At 34.3% G+C, this 21,496-nt stretch overlaps 2 protein-coding genes and 1 non-coding gene across 3 annotated transcripts; 1 reads left to right on the top strand and 2 right to left on the bottom strand.

Moving 5' to 3' along the window:
• The first annotated feature begins 2,212 nt into the window (after positions 1-2,212).
• On the top strand, positions 2,213-3,911 carry LOC104104243 (F-box/kelch-repeat protein At3g23880-like). Its single transcript, XM_009612272.4, has one exon. The coding sequence runs from the start codon at positions 2,600-2,602 to the stop codon at positions 3,713-3,715; it is 1,116 nt and encodes a 371-aa protein (XP_009610567.1). The 5' UTR covers positions 2,213-2,599; the 3' UTR covers positions 3,716-3,911.
• Positions 3,912-6,847: 2,936 nt separating this feature from the next.
• On the bottom strand, positions 6,848-6,919 carry TRNAK-UUU (transfer RNA lysine (anticodon UUU)). Its single transcript has one exon. It is a non-coding gene; the product is annotated as a tRNA-Lys (tRNA).
• A 1,523-nt stretch (positions 6,920-8,442) lies between these two features.
• Positions 8,443-11,498, bottom strand: LOC104104251 (small ribosomal subunit protein uS17). Its single transcript, XM_009612279.4, has 6 exons — positions 11,217-11,498; positions 11,085-11,125; positions 10,882-10,982; positions 8,987-9,131; positions 8,821-8,910; positions 8,443-8,738 (listed from the first exon to the last, which is right to left on the bottom strand). Exons 1-6 carry the CDS (start codon positions 11,226-11,228, stop codon positions 8,648-8,650), a joined length of 480 nt encoding a protein of 159 aa, XP_009610574.1. The 5' UTR covers positions 11,229-11,498; the 3' UTR covers positions 8,443-8,647.
• Positions 11,499-21,496: the final 9,998 nt, after the last annotated feature.

The raw sequence follows: 21,496 nt of genomic DNA, 5'->3' as shown, positions 1-21,496 counted from the left end.
ATTAGATTATGTGAAAGACTTTTTTTCTTGAATTCAACAAGAGGAATATTGGTTTCTAATTGATAGTTTCTATACCGATTTTCAAGTGTAACAAAAAATATATTTTTTAAAAACAAATTGATATGACGTGATTTTTTTAAATGTAAACAAATTATTCAAAATGGGATTATTTTTTAAAATATAATGTAATTTTAAAAATAAAAAGATAAGATATTTTTTTAATTTTAGTAGAGGATTTTTAAAATTATTATAATAGAAGTCATATCATGGATAAAATCAAGAAACCGAAATTCTATAGAATATTTACATAAATATCCCGCTAGTTGTATTGTTTACTTTTTATAGCTAATATATATAGAAGATATACAGACAACATATGATTATACACATATTATATATGGATTATATATAAATTACACATCCTTCAATTTTTTAATTTAAGTGGTTGGGTGAGAACCTATTTAGGTTGATTAGATAAAGCCAAAAGAAAAAATATGAAAGAATTTCAACCAAAGACTAAAAATATAAATAAATTTCTTATGTAGATAATTTCTATTAAAAATCATCATTTTATAGCGAAATAAATTAATTTTTTGTAACAAAATAAAAAAGACATAAAAAATAAGATAAAAGAAAATAAATTTAGAAAAAATGTATGAAAAATCTAAAAACCAGAAATAAGAGATGACAACGAATTTCTTCTTCTGTTTCATCTTTGTTGAGTATAAAAATTTGAAAGCTGATCTCATCGATTTCATATATTGTTTTCAACTCACATACATAAATTACAAGATAAGGATATCTTAGAATTTTTTTTTAATTTACATTGTGTGTTGTTTCTAAAAAATCACTATTAATAACAAACTGATATGATATTCGAATTTGAATTTAAATGCAATTTGAGTAGTTCGCATTGAGGTTAAGCCAAGTATGGTGTCGAGAAAAACTACTTGGTATTTTAAGATAATATATGCAATATTATATAATAACAATCAACTAATTTAACATTTAGTGATTCAAAGAACAAAAAATATGTATACATAGCGTATTCAAAATTTAAAATATGTGGCTAAATATATCGATAAACTCAAAACAGAGTCATACTGAAATAAAGTTTCACCGGCCAAATAATAATATCTTAGATATACAATTAAAGTAAATTTTAAATTAAGGATAATATCTTCACTTGCATCATTATAAAGATAATCATTATTGAAATATATATGAATTTTTAGAAATTGGAATTCTAAAATAGAAATATTTTTTGAAAGATAACAACATACCAAATAAGAGTTCAAGTCTTAGTGAAAGAGTCACGTCATAACCAAAGAATCGTTCATAATGTGTCAACCTTTATGCTTTGCCATAAATACGAGTTATTATTTCGCTTTGTGGCTATTTTTAGGTTCCAATGACACCATGAGAATGGTGCAAAAATAAAATTATCACTACGAGATTTGAGAAAATGTTAGCTTTTTTCCATTTAGTGTTTCTTAATTAATACCTAACGATTATCTATAATTATCTAGAAGGTTTAAATTTTAAAGTTATGTACATATAATTCAAATAACTCAGATATTTAACATGGTTAATGTCAAATATCAAAATGGAGTCATACTGGGGAAAAGAAATTCATTAGCTAAATAATTTTTAAAATTTTTAGATAGTCGACTGAAATGAGTGTTGAATTAAGGATAATATTTTTCACTTACATTATTATAAAAATAATTATTATTGAAAAATAAAGTTTTAGAAACTGAAATTTTAAAATAGAAATATTTTTTGAAAGATATCAACACACTAAATATGAGTTCAAGTAATAGTGAAAGAGTCAAGTCGTATCCAAAGAGTCCTTCATAGTCTCAACCTTTGATTATTTTGCCATAAATATGAGTTAATATTTTGCTTCCTGACTATTTTTAGGATCCAATGACACCAGCGTGAATGGTACCAAAAAAATAGAATTATAACTAGGAGATTTGGGAAATAGTCAATCTTTTTCGTGTAGTGTTTCTTAAATAATATCTAATGAATATCTATATTTATCGAGAATGTTTAAATTTTAAGATTATGTACATATAATCCAAATAACTCAAATATTTGACATGGTTAATGTCCGCGCAGGCTAATACTAGTGAGAAGTATAACCCTAAGTTATGTACTTTTCTTTCTCTCCTTTTCTGTCACCTAATCCCACGTTCGGTACTTCAAGTGAGTTGCAACAGAAGTGTCGGTAAGTTTTCCTTCTTATGATTTGATAAAATAGAAGGAATCAACTTTTATTTCTACAAGCGAAGGACTTCATATTTAATTTAAATTTTTTTCCCTTGACAAACGTAACCGATCCCATTTATTAATTTCCAGGAATTAAACCAAGGTTGGGAATCCTAAATTGTTGTAGTTTCATATCTTCGTTTCCTAGTTGAAGTTGGTTTTGTATGTTATAAATATGTGTGAATAATTATTAGAAGCTTCTTACCATAGCTTTCTTCAATCTCCGTTGTTCAAATTGTTTGATCGACACAAGTATTGTTTGAAAGGTTCACACCATAGCTTTCTTCAATCTTTGTTGTTCGTTTTTCGAAATTAACATATACCAATGGGAAGTCGCATTGAAGAGGAAATCCTGAGCAGGCTACCAGTGAAGTCTCTTCTTCGATTCAAGTGTGTTTCTGAATCTTGGAAGACATTAATCTCTGAACCTCACTTTAAGAAGAAGCATCTCAATCATGCGAAGAATCAAAATCCCCCAAAAATGCTTATTGGCCAAACATGCCCTAAGGATGATACTTTTTACTTCTATTCTTCCTCTTTGTCGTCGCATCGTATCGTTGAGGATGTTCGGAATCTTGATTGCCCTTCAAACTTTGTTCCGGGCTTCTGCAAGATCTATTGTTGTTGCGATGGCTTGTTTTTAATTGGGATTGATAATACACCTAATTATTCAATATTGTTGCTGTGGAACCCCTTAACAAGAGAATCAATAGTACTTCCTGACCAGAATAAGGATTCCAATTATTCTATTTATGGATTGGGATATGACCCAACTAGTGATGACTATAAGGTGTTGAAGGTTGAGGATGATGAAGATTATGAGGATGACGATGATTGTGAAATATCCAATGAAATTCTCTCACTAAAAAGTGGTTCATGGAGAAAAATTAGTGATAGCAACGATAAGGATTATAACTGTTTGTCATCGGCCGATAGTATGGACTGTCTGGCATTTGTACATGGAGCATTTCATTGGCATGGTTTTACAGAAAGAAATGGCTTTTTGTTTTCTGTTATTTCATTTAATATTTCAAATGAGCAGTACGGAGAGATACCGTTGCCAGAACGAATGTGCTTGCCGTCTGACATGATCGACCATGGCGTAGCAGTGTTGGGAGGAATGCTCTCTATAAATTGTGTTTACTGCAATGGAACTAATTTTTTTGATTTATGGGTAATGAAAGACTACGGCGTAGAAGAATCTTGGATTAAATTATTTACCATCACAAATGCCAGGATTCCTTCCATCATACCAATCGTACCCAAGTATATGTTTGCTGATGGTGAAGTTTTATTCAGCTGCGGAAGAAGAACCGAATTTATGACATCCAAAGGACCATATGGATTTAGCAATCTAATATGGTCTCTAGCTAGTGATGACATTGACACATGTGGATATGTTTATACGGAAAGTTTGATCTTTCCAGAAGTAAATCTCTAGGTTGTCTTGCTTACTTAGTACTTGCGTTTGCTCATGTATGATTTTTAATTTCGTACTAATTCTTATTTCATTTCATATGAGTGTACACTAGTTTTAGCTTACTCTTCCAAATATTTGTAAATAATGATAATTTAGCATCTAATTTTAACCAAATGTATGTGCTATTCTAACATCGAAATAAGAGTTCTACGTTCTATATCGTTGTCTTCCTCAACCTGCGATGGTGTACTAAGTACTATTTATGAGCCTACTTATTCAAATTTTAGATAAATGTAAATTGTGCAATTTCTTATTTTCCAAATTCTTTCATTAGTCAAAACTAATTGGTGCTTTACAGTTTACTCTTGTTTATGTCTGTAACTGGATTGACAGATCAAATCCTCATACTTTTCCAATTTCTTGTGTTGATTAAATAATAAATTTACATAAGAACAGTAAACAGAACAGTAGAAAGTCACGTGAGGATTTAGTTCCACTTCCACTAACCCTGTCATTAGCCAAAAAAAAACTATTATCAGATCAGCTCAAAGAGAATTAAGACACAAATTATTGTTAGTTTCAGCTCTTTTAATCAAACTATAAGTGAGATTAGTGACCAATAACTAAAATAGGTGACTAAATAGTTGGGGGAAACAATAACAAAACGTAACAAAAATAGTATATTTTTTTTTTTAGAAAAAATTGTCTATATAAATTAACAAACTTTACTTCAACAAATTGAGCAATTTTAACTAACCAACTTAAAAATCATACGGTAAATCTAAGAAATTTGACCAACAACCGTTGCTACAAACGAAAACAATTAAAAAAAAGAGTTATAAACTAAACTAATTAATAAAAATAATTAAAGAAAAAGAATTAGACACCAAGCTAAAATTTATAGTATAACACAAATTAATAATTTCAACATAAACTAAACTAAAATTAAATTAAAAGATTACAAGTAATTTAGATAAAGTACTCTAATGTTTTATCAAAAATTATGAAAGAGAGTACTAGAATTCACTTAGTAGAAAGATTTGAATTTTTAAACGTAAAAGAGAGTTTAATAAGAATAGCTTTTATTGGATTTAAGCAAAGAAAAGAAATCATAAAGGAGATGGAAAACAAAGGCAAATAGAATATTATCTGACTTCAATGCTTTGGCATAGGGTCAAACTTGTGACTCTTTTGAACCCGTTGACCGCTGCTCTGCACCTTTTGTTTGTGACAAGTGAGTTAAGGTTCTTTTATATACACTTATTTTATATTTTTCTGATGAAATTCGCAGGTAAAAATAACAAATTTTGTCGACAAAGCAGATTCAACTGAACCCCTTCCTATGATGAGGTGAGTCTTTTTAGCTAATCCCATGAGATTTTCAGTGGGATATTATTGCTCTAAATCTTAAGCTATAAGTATTATCACCATTTACCATAATCAAGATTGAATCTTTTTGGTGTAAAATTTTGCAGAGGAAGACTTAAAAGTGCGTGCATAAATAGCGGTTTTAATCCTTCAATTTTTTTTACATTCAAATTTGTGTTCATTATCCAAAAATCACTTTTCTTTCATTGCAATAAACACAAGTTATACAAAGCATTTCTCCCAACACTGTTATGCCATGGTCGATCATGCCAGGGCCGGCTTTTGGGTAAAGCCACCGAAGCCCAAGCTTTAGGCCCCCAAACTTTAGGGGCCCACTTTATACCCTATAATTTATTTTTAAAATTAAATATTTTTACTCTTATTACATATCTTCGTAAAAACTGAAAAAGAAAAATATTTATGCTCCTTAAAATTAGCCCCTAACATGTAAATGCAAAATTTATGAAAGGAATCAAGTGATTATGTCTTTTCCTTATTAAATATTATGTAAATAATTCCACTTTCTTTCTTGGTTTTCTAAATATTCAAAAAAAATTTATGTTTCTCAATTCTCACCAAATGTTACTATTATTATATTTTTCCTTTGTGCCTCCAAGAGATCTTATTGTTCTGCATTTTTCGTCTATCAAGCTAAAGTATATTGTGAAAGCAACAAATATTTGTTTTCACATCAAGTTCATGAATCAGATTCTTCTATTCCAACTTTTTAGTATTAGTTTTCATCTAACATTTGCTTTTCTTGATATTTCAACACGTATGCATATATTATCTTTTTAGTATTTATCAAAAATTAAATATGTTAAATAGAAAGTATGAATCTGGTTATTCAAATTTAAGGGGAGAAAAAGATGAATCATTGATACAATCCCAAAAAAGAGGAGATAATAGTACTCTAGTCGATATAATCAATCAGATAAAAAGACTTGATTCTTTTTTAAATACTTATATTGCTTATAGAATAATAATACCAGTTCTTGTAATGATTGCCTCAGGCCGCCCTCGACCACAAATTAGAAACTTGAAAGAAGTTTCTTAAAACTAAAATTGATAAAATCTTACTTAAAATCAACCATGGCGCAAGAAAGATTGAATGGATTAGCGATATTACCGATTTAAAAAAATTATTAGAAAAAACTTATAATAAAATAATTATTCATAATTTTGCATCTCAAAAAGTTAGAAAATTAGATTTTAAATAAATTATAGTATATAAGAAAGTTTTTTTTTCTTTTTTTTGGAAAAAAAGGTTAAAGGCCTCTTATGCTAGTTTGGTTTTAGGCCTCCAATAGTGTTGAGCGACCCTGGATCATGTCATGCGGTTTATGATTTTTATTACTCATAAATCCTAAATTATTTCCTAAACAATTTAGGATTAATTATTTCCTAAACATTTTAGGATTCCCAATCTAAGTCCCTACGATCAGTTATGTTAGTCAAAGAAAATTAAATATTGAAGTCATTAACTTATAGAAATAAAATTTGATTCCTAAGATAGATTACTTACATTTTATCACATCATAACAAGATAAAACTCAGCGACACTTCTGCTGCATAAGCTCCATTTGGGGCTCTTATTTACCAAGTTTTTGAAAAATTCACGGTCAAGTTGATCAGAAAGGGTATAAGAAATGCAAAACATAAGGTGCCAATTGAGTATTTCTTTTCTTATTATTTTTAAGAAAAACTTTCTGATTATGAGGAACAATACAATGTGAAATTGTATCTTGGCAAAGTAGATTTACCGCGTGTGGAGTAAAACGAGATCGCCGTCTGTGGGGATCGAACCCACGACCACGTGGTTAAAAGCCACGCGCTCTACCACTGAGCTAAGAAGGCTTTGTGCTCGCTCTACGAAACGTATTTATTATTACTATTATTTAGTAGAAACGTCTCGACCTGCTATACAGATTAGTAGTACCGTGTTATCTTATCTTAATAGGAAAAAAGTAAAGGGTGTACAAAAAAAAAAAAAAAAAAGGAAGGGGGGGGGGGGGGGGGGTAAAAATAAAAGAGTGCTAGAAGGATAGCCTATAGATGTGATTGTTAGAACAGACGATGACGTTTAGCTGATGATAGGAATTGAAAATTATTTCAATCAATAAATCACTACTGATTCCAAAATATGGTTGATTAACTCTTTTTTTCCCTTCATTTGCTCTATTAATGTGTACTTCATATAATATCAAATAATAAGGTTAATCAAAGATTTATCTTGACTTGACTAACTTTACGCTAGTTGTCAGCCTTTAAACCTTATCATAGATCTATACGCCAATAAAATACAGAGAACTAATATTATTTTTTTTACTATAATGTATAGATAAAAATATTTACTTAAATATATTTTTACTTTTATTTTTATTTGGTATAACCAGGACATTAGATGAATTAAATGGAGAGAAATGATAAGTGTGGTTTTATATAACAACCCTAATTTGTTTGAGTATGAGATGTAGTTATTGTTGTAAAAAAAACAAAGATTTTATAAAACTAAATCGTATTAGATCTTACACTTGTGCGTTCTAGTCTCTGACAGAACGAACAATGAAAATAAAAACCTCTAGCAAACATCAATCTCCGTTAGTGGAAAACATTAGAAGTTTAGTCAGTTAATGGTTTCAATGTCAAGTCAGGATATCGAAATATAGCGATTATGTGAAGTTTTGTACTGCTAGTTTTTTATTTTTACAAATTTGCAATTTCAAAAGAACCCTCGTTGTTCCAAGACAGCAAAACGTTGGTGATTTCCATTCGAAGGGTGAATTAACTTAAAATTTTGATAAGAATACGCCTTGCTACATCTACAAGATTCTAACGATTACCATAAATGTTGCAGCTTATGTTCTCATTTTTATATAGCATTGAACTTATGTTCTCATTTTTATATAGCATTGAAAATATGATCAACGAGTCAATAGACTAATAGCCTGTTTGGCCAAGCTTTTAAAATAAGCTTATTTTTAGAACTACTTTTTTTCAAAAGTAGCTTTTTTTAAAAGTATTTTGGGTGAGAAGCAATTTGTGTTTGACTAATTCATTTGAAAAGCACTTCTGCGCAGCAATTAGTGTTTGGCCAAGCTGTATTTTTTTCAAAAGTGCTTTTTAAAAAAGTTATTCCGGAGAGAAGCTACCTTTTTCTGCTTCTCCAAAACTGCTTCTATTTCTACTAAAATGCACTTTTTTTTCTAAAAAATTGGCCAAACACTTAACTTTGAAAATAAAAGTGCTTTTGGCCTTGGAGAAGCTTGGCCAAACAGGCTATAAAGCTCTATTATTAGCAGACTAGACTCAAAACAAAGATATAAACGTCCCAGAAATTAGTAACCCAACTGACAAAATAACTAGAAAAACACTGCTAATTCAATAACCAAATATCCTTTTTTTAAATATAAGGTTCAATCACCAAACCTCTTATAAGTGTAGTACATAGGCTTAAAAAAATTGCTAGCATTAAGTTTCAAAATTTGAAGTTCAAAGGAAAATCAATGAAGACAACCATTCAGTAAAAGCAGAAAAGTCTTGACATCATTCCTAGAAGTAACAGTTAAAATGGAAGCACAAAGCTCACATCCCGGTAAAAGCCTTTTTACCTCCACCAGCAGAACCAGCTGGAATCACCTTTAAGACATTGAACCTCACGGTTTTGGACAAAGGCCTGTGAACCAGAAAATGTTATAGCATACATGCTATAACAGAACATAAAAACTATAGCACAATCAAAATATAATGGTCCAAACCTGCACTGTCCAATGATAACATGATCTCCCTCTTTCACACGGAAGCATGGTGATATGTGCGCTGGAATGTTTGAGTGCCTCTTCTCATATCTGAAATAAAATACATGTTAAAACATACAAAAGGAGAAGTATAGCATCCAACGAATTTAAAGGGACCAGCTCTTGCCTCTGGTACTTCTTGACATAATGTAAGTAGTTGCGTCGAACAATGATGGTTCTGTTCATCTTAGCACTGTGGCATGTACCAGCAAGGATACGACCTCGGATAGAAACATTGCCAGTGAATGGGCATTTCTTGTCAATATATGTACCTAAATTTAAACAAACCAAACAATTAAGGTAGACCACAGAACAAGGTGAAATTAAGCAATCATAACCATTTTTGCTAAGCATGCAAGAAAATGAATAAAAACTTGCTTGCAATATCATTTTGTATATGTGGAAGCGTAAACTAATACAGTAATTTTATGCAACTTATTGTTAACAGCGGTTTAAGAAAGCACACAAAACTAATAATTGTTGTACTGGAAATTTCTACCATTACAGCCAAACAATATCCCAATGGATGACTATAAAGCATTAACAAACTAGCCACATAAGCATCACAAATAGGAAATCATTATATGTAGATAATTACATGTACATAAATTAATCATAGTTGTTTTGGAAATATCTACCATCTCGAGAAATGAGAAAAGCATAATGGATGAAAAGAAATAACAAAATCAAAAGATAATAACTTCAGAAAAGCCATGAAAGCATCAAATGAAAACTGGTGTAAAGATCCAAAAGATGACTTGAAATCTGCAGAAGTTAAAGTCAGTTTTTTTTTTATAATGAGAAGTTAAAGTCAGTCTTAACTTCCATCCTCTAGAGAACATTACAGCTAACAAGCAACATTTCCACATAAAGGTCACCAACATATCTATTTAGTAAGTTTTTTGATGTTCTATACTTCTATTACTTATATGTAAATGCAGTCTATTTGTTCACTGTGTGGAGCTGAGAATGAAACAGCAGCACATTTGTTTTTCAAATGCAAATTTGCTTTGCTAATTTGGAACAAATTACTCAGTTGGCAAGGGATTAGAAGATCTGCAAAGGGGCTGGAGGAAGAAGTGACATGGACCTTAGTCTTGCAGTTTGCAAATGGAAAATCTAGTAGAGATGATATATAGCGTATGGTGTTGGCTGGAGCTGTCTACCACATTTCGCAAGAGAGGAATCAGAGAATTTTTCAAAGTTAAATGAGTACTCCTGAGGCGCTGGCGAGGATGATCATACAGGAGGTTCATAGTCGAGGCTACTGGTACAAGAAACTGGCTGGACAGTTGAGTAAGCTGAATTTATATCCATAGAGGATGATGTAATTAGGGTTAATGGTAGTTCGTGGTGCGCCTGTACTGTTGGTTACTAAAGCTGAGGTCTGTTCACCTTTATGGGTTCTTTTGCTTGTTTGTACATATCTTTCCCTGGTAATAAAATTTACTTAATTACCGGAAAAAAGAAAAAGAATACCTGCACTATTCAGGTTGAAGTAGGAAACAAAAAGGAATAAATAAGCTTAAAGGACATTTGTAAAAGCTTATCCTGACAACTAAATGGGAACAGAATGAGTAACTTCTTAATAGACATATTTACCAAATACCAACTACATTGCAAAAAACTTCAACCTAAAGTTATCAACATAATCCAGTTAACAATTTGGCCCTTTCAGCAAGCACACCCTTTGCTTTAGGCTCGAACAATAATTAAATCAATCAACCATTTCTTAATCCCAAACTAGTGGGCACTCTCTATATGAATCCTCTACATCTAGAGGAAAGAGAAAGAAAAGAACCTTCTTAGCATCGAAATTGACAATTAGTCTTGCAGAATTTCTGTTCAGCTCCATTTAAACCATACACAGCAAAACTACACTCACTATACTAATTAGGAAAGGTTAACATGTAATATAAATTAAAAAATGCAGAAGCCAACCAGCAAGCAAGCAAATGAAATACAGTAATTGAGCATGATTATTCATATGGAGTAATAAGTAGATGGAAAATGAATATGAACCTTCAACAGCCTCACGAGGAGTCTTGAACCCTAGACCGATACTCTTAAAGTAGCGATTGCCTCCCTTTCCTGGCCTTTTCCCTTTCCCTGTCTTCTTCGAGCTGCTCAATTACATATACAAATACAACATTAGCCTTAAATTCTTCCTGGAACTTACGGACTTGAACAGAAAAAGCTAAATAGCAATTGATCATGAAACTCACCTTAGAAAAACACCTGGCTGCTTCAAAAACGCCTTCTCCGTCTGCAACAGAAAATAAATCCATTAGATTTTTTCTTATGAGTTGGCAAATCATAATGTGACTGTGAATGTGTAAGTGCGAAGAGAGAAAAACCTGCTCCGCCATGATTGAGGACTACAAGCTGAACTGGACGAGGATAGATGTTCGGCGGCAAAACCCTAAAGTGCAACAGAGAGTGAGAGAAGTGGAAATTGTAAAACTTTTGTACTCTAGGTAAGGTTGGGCTAGACACTGATGGACTTGGAAAATGGGCTAATTTAGAGATGGGCGCAAATCCAACAAATGGGCTATAAGTGACATACATACGCCATTCAGTGAATACGATTATAAGTTGCGTATGAGAGCGATTTATAAGGTCGCATCTAACTAATATATGTACGTCGAGTAGCATTTGAGTCCAAAGTTTTACCACTCCATTCTCCAAATCGCCGCACTCCTCAATTGTAATTTGTAAGTCTGTATTTTTTTCTTTTCTTCTTCTTTTAGACGATGACAGATAGACCGAAAATACCAATAAATGTTATGGTGGAGTGGTAAGTACTCTTTCATCATTAACTAGAGGTTTCGGGTTCGAGTCTCTCGGTATGGAGTCGTCTTTGTTAGGCAGCGCTTTAACCCCTCAATGTAGGACTTCTCGGCGCGAATCTGAATTTAGTCGGGCCTCAATGTGAATACTCCATCGAGCGAAAAACCTATAAAAAAAAAGATAGACTGAAAATGGCAAATGCTTCTAGTTAATTGAAGTTGTTTTTAGAATTGAATTTTCTTATATATGAGAAATCAATCAAACTATACCTAAATTGGATGATGACTATACAAGTTATTATAATATTAAGAGATTTAATTCGTGGAAGCGAATCTTTGACTAGGAGTGTCAATGGATATTTAAAAATAGACTAAATCCATCGAACCGAACTGATTTTTAGGTTTCTTTTAATAAAATCATTGGTTTTTATATAAATTTATAATTATACCGATAATTAGTGTAGGTTTTTTTATTTTGTGAAAATAAATCGAAAAAATACCGAACCATACCAAATAAATTTAAATGGAAAAAATATATTTATATATTAATATTAGAAATAATAAAGTATTAAATTTTTTCTTGGGCCTTGAAATTATAAAAACTATTAAAAACCAACAATTAATTAAAGAGATTTTTTCCTTCCTATATAATATTTGAAATTTATTTACCAAAATTGTCCTAATTTTGTATATTACCCACCCTAAATAAGGTTTGCTTACAATTTATATACAATTCATTATTAATACCTTAAATTATGGAATTTAGTTACATCCTTTTTCCTTTTTTCTTTCCTCTCCTCTCTTACTTTCCTTATTTTCTACCACCTCTTTCCATGTACAATCCATTATTGATGCTTTAAATTAAAAAAATTTGTTACACCCTTTTGAAATATTTTTTTATTCAAACTCGATGCTCGTATCAAATCATTTAGTTTAATATTGTTAACTGGTAAAACAGTAAATGCATAGTAGTTGGTTTTTCCAAAATTATGCATCGGTATTTGCAGTAGCTCAATCATTGCTGGAAAAATGAAAGCAAATAGTATATTTGCGTGCTGAGAAGAAGAATAACTGAATAAGGAGATATGAAGATGTACTGCTCTCAACGAGAAATATAGTTTATAATGGTGATGCATGTGATCTGTTGCCCCCTGGAATGGAGACATGCATCGAATAATATTTTTTTGCAAAATTATTCGGCTAAATTTAGGATTTTCCTTTTTTAAAAATAAACCACCGTAGTGAATTATATAGAAAGGTTATCCATTATAGTTTGTAACAAACACTAAATGCCGAGCCAATCCTACAAAAATAAAATATTCAACTAAGACGATGTTTTCTTAACTTTTAAAAATTGGAGAGAAGAGGTCCCTTAAATATTTGATACAAATTTGATACATCTACAACATCATATAAATTAAAAATAAATTTTATACAACTAATTATACAATATACAATTTATATATAACTTATCTATAACTTTCATATATACTAAAAATAAATTTCATTCAACTAACTATACAGTATACACGTATTTATAACTAATCTACAACTTATCTACAACTTATCTACAACTCTCATATATTATTTCTACCCAATTAAATATAACTACAATATCATACAACTTAAATATAATTTCTATACAAATTTTATACAATATATCTTTTGTATATTTTGTATATGATTTGTATATATTTTGTATGTGGTGTGTGTTTCTTCCTCTCTAAAATTCCAATCAAAACTTTCTCTCTTGATACAATTTTGATACATATCAATAATTTTATGTAAAAAGATAGTATTGATAACTTAAATACAAATTTTATACAACGATTCATACATTATACAACTATTTTTTAATTTTCATACAATATTCAAATAAAATATATATATATATATATATATATATATATATATATATATATATATATATATACAATTTACATACAATTATACTACAACTTACTATAATTTCGTAAGTATATTGTATGTCATGTGTTCTTCTTCTTATTCGAGTTTCAATCTGAAATTCAGCCAAAATCAAGTCTAATCTTCACCAAACACCCTCAAAATTGAGATATAAACTCCAAACAATATTCTCAATTGTTTGCAACAACACCCAATCCAAATAAATAATGGTTTTTAAAAATCCAAATTCGATTTCAAAGCTTCAAAGCTTTTTAATGGCTGTCAATGGTGGATAGTCAAACACCTTCAAAATTTATTAATTGACAATTTCAATTTGAACACCAATTGTGCAACATGAAAGGAAATTGCTAAGTTAAAACGGTTGAAATCCATTGATAAATTTCATTAAAACTATATATAAAAAGAAAAATAAAAAAAGTAGAGAACACCAAATGAAGAAAAATTGGGAAGAAAAACATAGAAGGAGAGTAGAGAGACGAAGAAAGAGACAGAGAGAGAGATAGATGAAGAGAGAGTGGGCAAGTATAAAGGGATAAGGAAATAATTGATATTACTTATTCAATTCATAATATAAAGGGATACTCATTTAAAACCTATTTGTATATAATTGGTAAATTGTATATGATCATGTAATTAAATTAAAATTTGAGTAGGGAGGGTAATAAGGTTTCAAATAGTATATAGGAAGGTAAAAATCTCTTAATTAAACCCAAAATCCTAATTCCCAAACTTATTATACTACTCCTATTGAAACTAAATTATTTCCAGCATATTCACTAGCATGACACAAGATAATCTAGCGATTATGAGTAGCAAACTACAATGTATTAAATTTTCGTATGATTTAAATTTATATTTTCAAATATTTAATCTTCTATAGACTTTATTCTTGAGTCTCGGCTTGCTTAATATCTTTTCACCCGTGTGACTTGTATTTTCTGTGTCTTTACTTAGTTTCTTTTACGCTGCTATAGAATAGTTGATGGATCTATACTCTGGCCATCTTTCATGTTTTTTTTAGTTCATCACCTTTTAAAAAGTAAAATTGTCTACAGAGTTTTGATAAGTCCTATAAAAGTAGGTATGTTATTGCATTATGCTTCTACTAATGACTTTTAAATGACATTTTAAAAAATATCTGTTTACCCGAAAAATCGGATAATGTTAAATTTATGTATGGTTCTAAGGATACGTAATACCTTTTGATATAAAGATAACAATACGAGTATTTTGATTATGAGAATGAGAATGATGAACAGAGAGAATGAATAAGATGAAGCAAGACAAGCACAAGGAGATATCTTTGTATCTAAGAAAAGATCTTTTTTTCCAATCTATTCCATTTTCCCAGTGTTTACAAGGATCCCCCGTTTTATAATAGAGGGTAATTACATTATTTATAATAAAATAATAAAATAAAGCATATAGTGGAGGACCCATGATAATTTGTCTCTTCCTTGATTCCCGCCAAGATTCTCTCTCTTGGTGCGGTTGTAACGGCTTTTGTCCGTGAGCTCGATACTGGCTCGAACTCGATACTGGCTCGAACTCGTCACTAGGTCGGACCTTCGGTCTTGGCTTGAGTTCGACCTTCGGGATGGGCGTGGCGCATTTCTAACCTCGAAGCAATGCCTTGCAGATCGATTTGGTCATGGGCTCGATAAGATTATCGAGCCTACTCCTCGAGCAGCCTTCGGACTCGAGGCTCGTTTGTACCGTCTTCGGAGCTTATTCCCAAAATCCTACTCTGGTTTCTTGCCACTCGATTTCGATCGAACGTAGGATAGCAGAAATCTCTTTTGACCGCTAGTCCCCTCGATTCTCATGAAGGATGCAGTGAGAATCGATATGATTTTCGACGGTTCGATCGGGTAACAAGCTGACGTTTTAACATGGATCGATTATGGTGTATGTGATAGATGTTCCATCGATTTAGTCTTTCAAGATTTTTAATACTTGTCAGACGGTGGTCGGCCACCTCTGATATTGAACCGTCATGATGCGAGCGTATAAATAACCCTTTCTTTTATCCTTTACTACTTTTACATCTTCTACCTTCCAAATTTCCCAAATCCCTTTTCGTACTCTCCAACTTATCAGTAATTCTGTGATTTCGTTCTGCAGAAGCCCCTCTTTAATTCTACCAATTTTTTGCCACTTTTCTCTATTCCTTACCTGAATTCAAAAATGGTGAAAACGTCACAAACCATCCCTCAAAAAGAGAAAGCTTTATCTTCACAGTGTGCCGACGATGATACGCCGGTAGAACCACGGCCTGAGGAGTGTGTTCCCGGGGGGTGCGTCCTTACTTTTGATTTCAAGGTCGATAAAGGCTTTGGTCCCGGGTCGATGTGAACCGGTATCGAGGTATATATGTTTGATAACTGAGAAGCACCTCCAACAACTAAAGAAGGATTGCAATTGGGATAAAAAAGAAATAATGATTCCTTCTTCTGACGAAGATATCACTTCGCACGTGAGAGAGTTTTTGAATATGTATTCTTACCCTTTCACATTGGGTCCCCTCGATTCCGTTATCATCGATTTCTGTCGTCAATACCAAATTACCCTAGGCCAGGTCCACCCATCTTTTTGGTAGATCGTTATCCTTATCCGATATTTCGTGAGCAAAATCGAGGGGATGCTGTTCTCCCTCGACCATCTTATCCGATTATACATTCCTCGACTTTTTCGAGGAGGGTTAATAAAACTTCAGCGTCGAGCTTCCAAGGCTCTGTTCTCGAGTATTGACGAGGACATGGACTGGGGTTGGATGAGCAGGTTCATTCGAGTAAGGACTTCAGACCTGATTCCGACTGAAAAGATGCCATTTCTTGAGGAGTGGAATATGAAACGTAAGTGTGATCCTGATGTTACTTCTACTTTGTTTTTTCATTTCTTCTCTCATCGACACTCCTCTTTTTATGATGTAGCGGTTCCCTAGATGCCCGGAGTAGTTCCTGATCTCAAGAACTGGGTACGAGCTCTCGTTTTGACCTCCACATACGCCGAGCGCTCATGGCATGATTTGTCAAAGGGTCGGTGGGAGGCCAAAAATCATGGTAAGCCCGTTTTTCGTATTCTTCGAACGAGGTGGTTTTCAAATATCTTATTAAAATTTCCTATATGCAGGTTTGGTTAAGGATGCGGTTCTGAGGCCTTTGTCTAACTAGGAAGAAATCTTGGCCCCTGTCCAAATACCGGCGAAGGGAAACAAAAGGAAAAAAAACCCTATTTTCGAAGACCCAAAATTGAAGAAGAGGATGGCTCGCAAGCTGAACAAGGACGCCATTCCTTTGAGTATGGAATCAGTTCTGCGCCTAAGGGATGAAGATGAAAAAGAAGAAGAAGAAAGCGATGGGTCAACGCTGGCGGCCCGAACGAAGAAAACCACTGATGCCCCATCGACAGCTGGACCGATGATGCTCCACGAGGCTCCGCCTCGACCTGAGGGTATGCCGGAGAAAGATTTGGGTAGAGTCCCCGAATTATCGTAGATCGAAGACACGGTTCATCGGAGCCAACGAGCAGGGGATATGACCGAAGGGGCCCTCGAATCCCTTCGAACCGAACAGAACGCTCCAGGTGATTCATTTGGGGCAGAAGCAATCGAAGATTCGCCTACCTTTCCCGTTTTTTCTGGTGGGGTGATTCGGGAAGCCCAAGCTCCAGGGGCCCTCGATCTAGACAGACCTCATGATGGAGAAGATCCCTTTTGTGACCTGTTTATCGGTATCGAGGACGTTGCCGGTACTGGTGATGAATCGAACCTTTTTCATGGGGTGCGGTAGGCTTTGAATCATGTAAGCTTTTAAAATAGTTTTGTTGGTACTAGCTTTAAGTTTTACTTTTCGTTAACTTCGTTTCTTGTTTCTTTGTAGGCAGAGGCAGTTCATCGAGAAGCGTGTTCTCGATCTCAAAATGAGATGCGTCGATATGAAGTCGACCTTTAACGAGTTACTGATGAGAGGAATTCCCTAAGACTTTTCTTAGGGCAGAGGGATGAGGAAATAAGAGACTTTCGAGCTGAGTTGGCCAAGGCTTACCGAGATCAGACCGATTTGTCTGATCAGGTAATGATACTTTTGAAAGCCTATGGGCTTGATACCAGAATGATGGCTAACTTTTCGGTCTCGCAGCTGCAGCAAGAAGTTGAGATGATCGGGAAGCTTCGTGAGGAGGTTGACATAATAAAAATGGAGCCTTTGTAGTAGAAAGAAGGTATGGATCGTTTTGCTGCAGAAAAAGAAACTGCTCGACCCAGTTATCATCGGCCGAATCCCAACTTCAGAAAATGAAGGAAAAAGGCTCGGTTCAGTCAAGAAGGATAAAGGAGCTTGAGGCTCGGTTGGCCTTTGTACTTGCCAAGGTCGAAACTGATGCCGAAAAGGCAAAGGCCGATGCGGATGCACTCGTGGCCATCTATCGGTCCGATGTTGAAGCTGCCCAGGTCCAAGCAAGAGAGGCAACCGAATTCACCGATATTCGAGCATATTGGGTTGCCGAACTAGCAAAGTGCCGATCCCAAAGGGAAACCCTCGAAGAGATCCATGCTGGTGGTTTCGACCTCGCTGAAGAAATAAAAAGGGCCAAAGAGCTCGAAGCCGATGCTGAAGCTTTGGTTTCCGATGGTGATGATGATGACAATGATGATGATGATGAAGGGGGAAAGAGAGGATCCGAGAACGGGGGGGAGTCTGATAAAAAAGAGACCGCTCCCGATGATCAAGAAATTTAGTCCTTAGTTTTTTCGTTATAATCGAGCATGTAGATAATTTTGTATATTGATAATTCTGCCGACTTGCTCTTGTTTTTCGAAGACTTTTATTCACGCCTTTATGAATATTTTCACAAGGATGTAAATAACTTTAATCAAATTTTGACTTCGTAGTCTCTATGATCGATCAATTATTTTTTCAGACTTGAAGTGATGTAGCCCTTAGTCTTGCTAGTTGAGTCGATGATTTGAACTTGAAGAGATATAGCCCGTAGGCGTAATAGTCGAGTGAGTGCTCGCTCAAACTTAAAATGAAAGCAACTTATAGGCTTATTAGCCGTTGAGTGAATGATTCGAACTAGAAGTAATGTAGCCCGTAGGCATAATGGTCAAGTGAGTACTTGCTCGAACTCGAAATAAAAGTAGCCCGTAGACTTATTAGTCGAGTGAGTACTTGCTCGAACTCGAAATAAAAAGTAGCCCGTAGGCTTATTAGTCGAGTGAATATTTCGAACTCGAAGTAATGTAGCCCGTAGGCATAATGGTCGAGTGAGTGCTTGCTCGAACTCGAAATAAAAGTAGCCTGTAGGCTTATTAGTCGAGTGAATATTTCGAACTCGAAGTAATGTAGGCCGTAGGCGTAATAGTCGAGTGAGTGCTTGCTCGAACTCGAAATAAAAGTAGCCCGTAGGCTTATTAATCGAGTGAATATTTCGAACTCGAAATAAAAGTAGCTCGTAGGCTTATTAGTCGAGTGAATGTTTTGAACTTGAAAAAATGTAGCCCGTAGGCGTAATGGTCGAGTGAGTGCTTGCTCGAACTCGAAATAAAAGTAGGCCGTAGACTTATTAGTCGAGTGAGTACTTGCTCGAACTCGAAATAAAAAGTAGCTTGTAGGCTTATTAGTCGAGTGAATATTTCAAACTCGAAGTAATGTAGCCCGTAGGTGTAATAGTCGAGTAAGTGCTTGCTCGAACTCGAAATAAAAGTAGCCCGTAGGCTTATTAATCGAGTGAATGTTTCGAACTCAAAATAAAAGTAGCCCGCAGGCTTATTAGTCGAGTGAATGTTTCGAACTCAAAATAATATAGCTCGTAAGCGTAATGGTCGAGTGAGTGCTTGCTCGAACTTGAAATAAAAGTAGTCCGTAGGCTTATTAGTCGAGTGAATGTTTTGAACTCGAAATAAAAGTAGCCCATAGGATTATTAGTCGAGTGAATGTTTCGAACTCGAAGTAATGTAGCACGTAGGCGTAATGGTCGAGTGAGTGCTTGCTCGAACTCGAAATAAAAGTAGCCCGTAGGCTTATTAGTCGTCGAATTTGTCTTGATTTTGATTGTGCAATAAATCTCAAAAATAGAGGAATTTTCTTGGACGTCGGTAAAGAGTAAGACTTTCTTTGCAAGTCATTATACACGTGTTCATGTTTTGCGCCTGGGTTCGGGCCAATCTACATGAACATGGTTCGTTTCGACCATTTGGCTCTTACAATTTTTCCTATGGGAACCCTGTTGTTGCGAAATAACTTTCTTGCATTTAAACTCGATGTATTTGAGGGCCTAATGCCCCCACAGTATTCGAGGTCGATTGTAAAGAGGCCTCGGATATTGTTGTAAGTACAACACGATCAATGGTTGCCTCATTAAAAACCTTGCCGAAAAACCCATTTGGGATAAAACCGATCTAAGGGAAAAAGAGTGCAACGCGTGCTTTCAAGCGAAAGATCCATCTTAGCTCTTGTTCGGACTTCTGCAGGGGTCAATTTCGAAATGTAAATGAATATGGAAAGGTCGTACCTTAGCAGTAGTACCGTTTTAGATGTGATACATTCCAGCTGCTTGATAACTGTTTGCCGTTTATAATGCCGAGCCTATATGATCCCTTTCCGATGTTCTCGAGCACCTGATATGGTCCTTCCCAATTTGGTCCTAGTTTTCCTTCATTCGGATTTCAGGTATTGTTGGTGACTTTTCTTAACACTAAGTCCCCGGGCTTGAAATGGCGGAGCTTGGTTCTTCGATTATAATATCTTTCGATTCGTTACTTTTGGGCGGCCAACTGGATGAGAGCAGCTTCTCGTTTTTCGTCTGATAATTCGAGGCTAGTGTTCATAGCCTCGTTATTTGATTCTTCTGTCATGTATCAAAATCTGGTACTGGGTTCGCTGACTGGTATCAATGCTTCGGACCCATATACTAAGGAGAACGGGGTTGCCCCCGTACTGGATTTTGACGTCGTTCGATATGCCCAAAGGACTTCGAGTAGGATTTCTCTCCACTTTCCTTTAGCGTCGTTCAACCTCTTCTTTAGGTTTTGAATGATAGTTTTGTTCGTTGATTCGGCATGTCCGTTCCCACTGGGGTGGTATGGCGTTAATAGTATCCTTCTTATTTTGTGATCTTCGAAGAATTTTGTTACCTTGCTACCCACGAATTATTTCCCATTGTCACATACTATTTCGGCGGGTATCCTGAATTGGCATACGATATGATCCCAAATAAAGTCTATAACTTCTTTCTCTCTTATTTTCTCGAACGCCTGCGCTTCAACCCATTTAGAAAAATAGTCAGTCATAAATAAAATGAATTTGGCTTTACCTGGGGTTGATGGCAGAGGGCCGACGATATCCATTCCCCATTTCATGAATGGCCATGGGGATAGGACTGAGTGAAGTTGCTCTCTGGGTTGATGGATCATTTGCGCAAACCTTTGACATTTGTCACATTTACGAACAAATTCCTTCACATCTTTGCCCATATCAATCCAATAATACCCTGCTCTGATTATTTTTTGAACTAATGCATCGACACCGGAGTGATTCCCACAAGTGCCCTCGTGCACTTCCCGTAGGATGTAATCGGTATCTCCAGAACCCAAGCATTCTGCCAACGGTCCATCGTATGTCCTTTGATATAGCGTTCCGTCCGAAGCCAACGTGAATCGAGCAGCTTTAGTCCGTAGGGCCCTAGAATCTTTAGGGTCCGATGGGAGCTTTCCGCTTTTTAAGTATTCAATATACTTATTTCTCCAATCCGAGGTTAAGCTTGTAGAATTTATCTCAGCGTGACCTTCTTCAATTACCGATCTCGAAAGTTGAACGACAGTCCCCGAGCTCAAATCATCTACCTCGACCGATGACCCCAAATTCGCAAGTGCATCGGCTTCATTGTTTTATTCTCGTGGAACATGCCGTAAAATCCTTTGT

This window comes from Nicotiana tomentosiformis, chromosome 6 (assembly GCF_000390325.3).
Source record: "Nicotiana tomentosiformis chromosome 6, ASM39032v3, whole genome shotgun sequence".
NCBI classification, from domain to species: Eukaryota; Viridiplantae; Streptophyta; class Magnoliopsida; order Solanales; family Solanaceae; genus Nicotiana; species Nicotiana tomentosiformis.
This window is presented reverse-complemented; position numbering and strand designations above follow the sequence as displayed.

Coding starts and splice junctions, on each gene's coding strand:
- LOC104104243 (XM_009612272.4), top strand. CDS start 2,600: ATGGGAAGTCGCATTGAAGAGGAAATCCTGAGCAGGCTACCAGTGAAG.
- LOC104104251 (XM_009612279.4), bottom strand. Junction 10,983..11,084: donor CAGCCAGGTGTTTTTCTAAG/GTGAGTTTCATG, acceptor GTAATTGAGCAG/CTCGAAGAAGACAGGGAAAG. Junction 8,739..8,820: donor GTTATCATTGGACAGTGCAG/GTTTGGACCATT, acceptor TCTGGTTCACAG/GCCTTTGTCCAAAACCGTGA.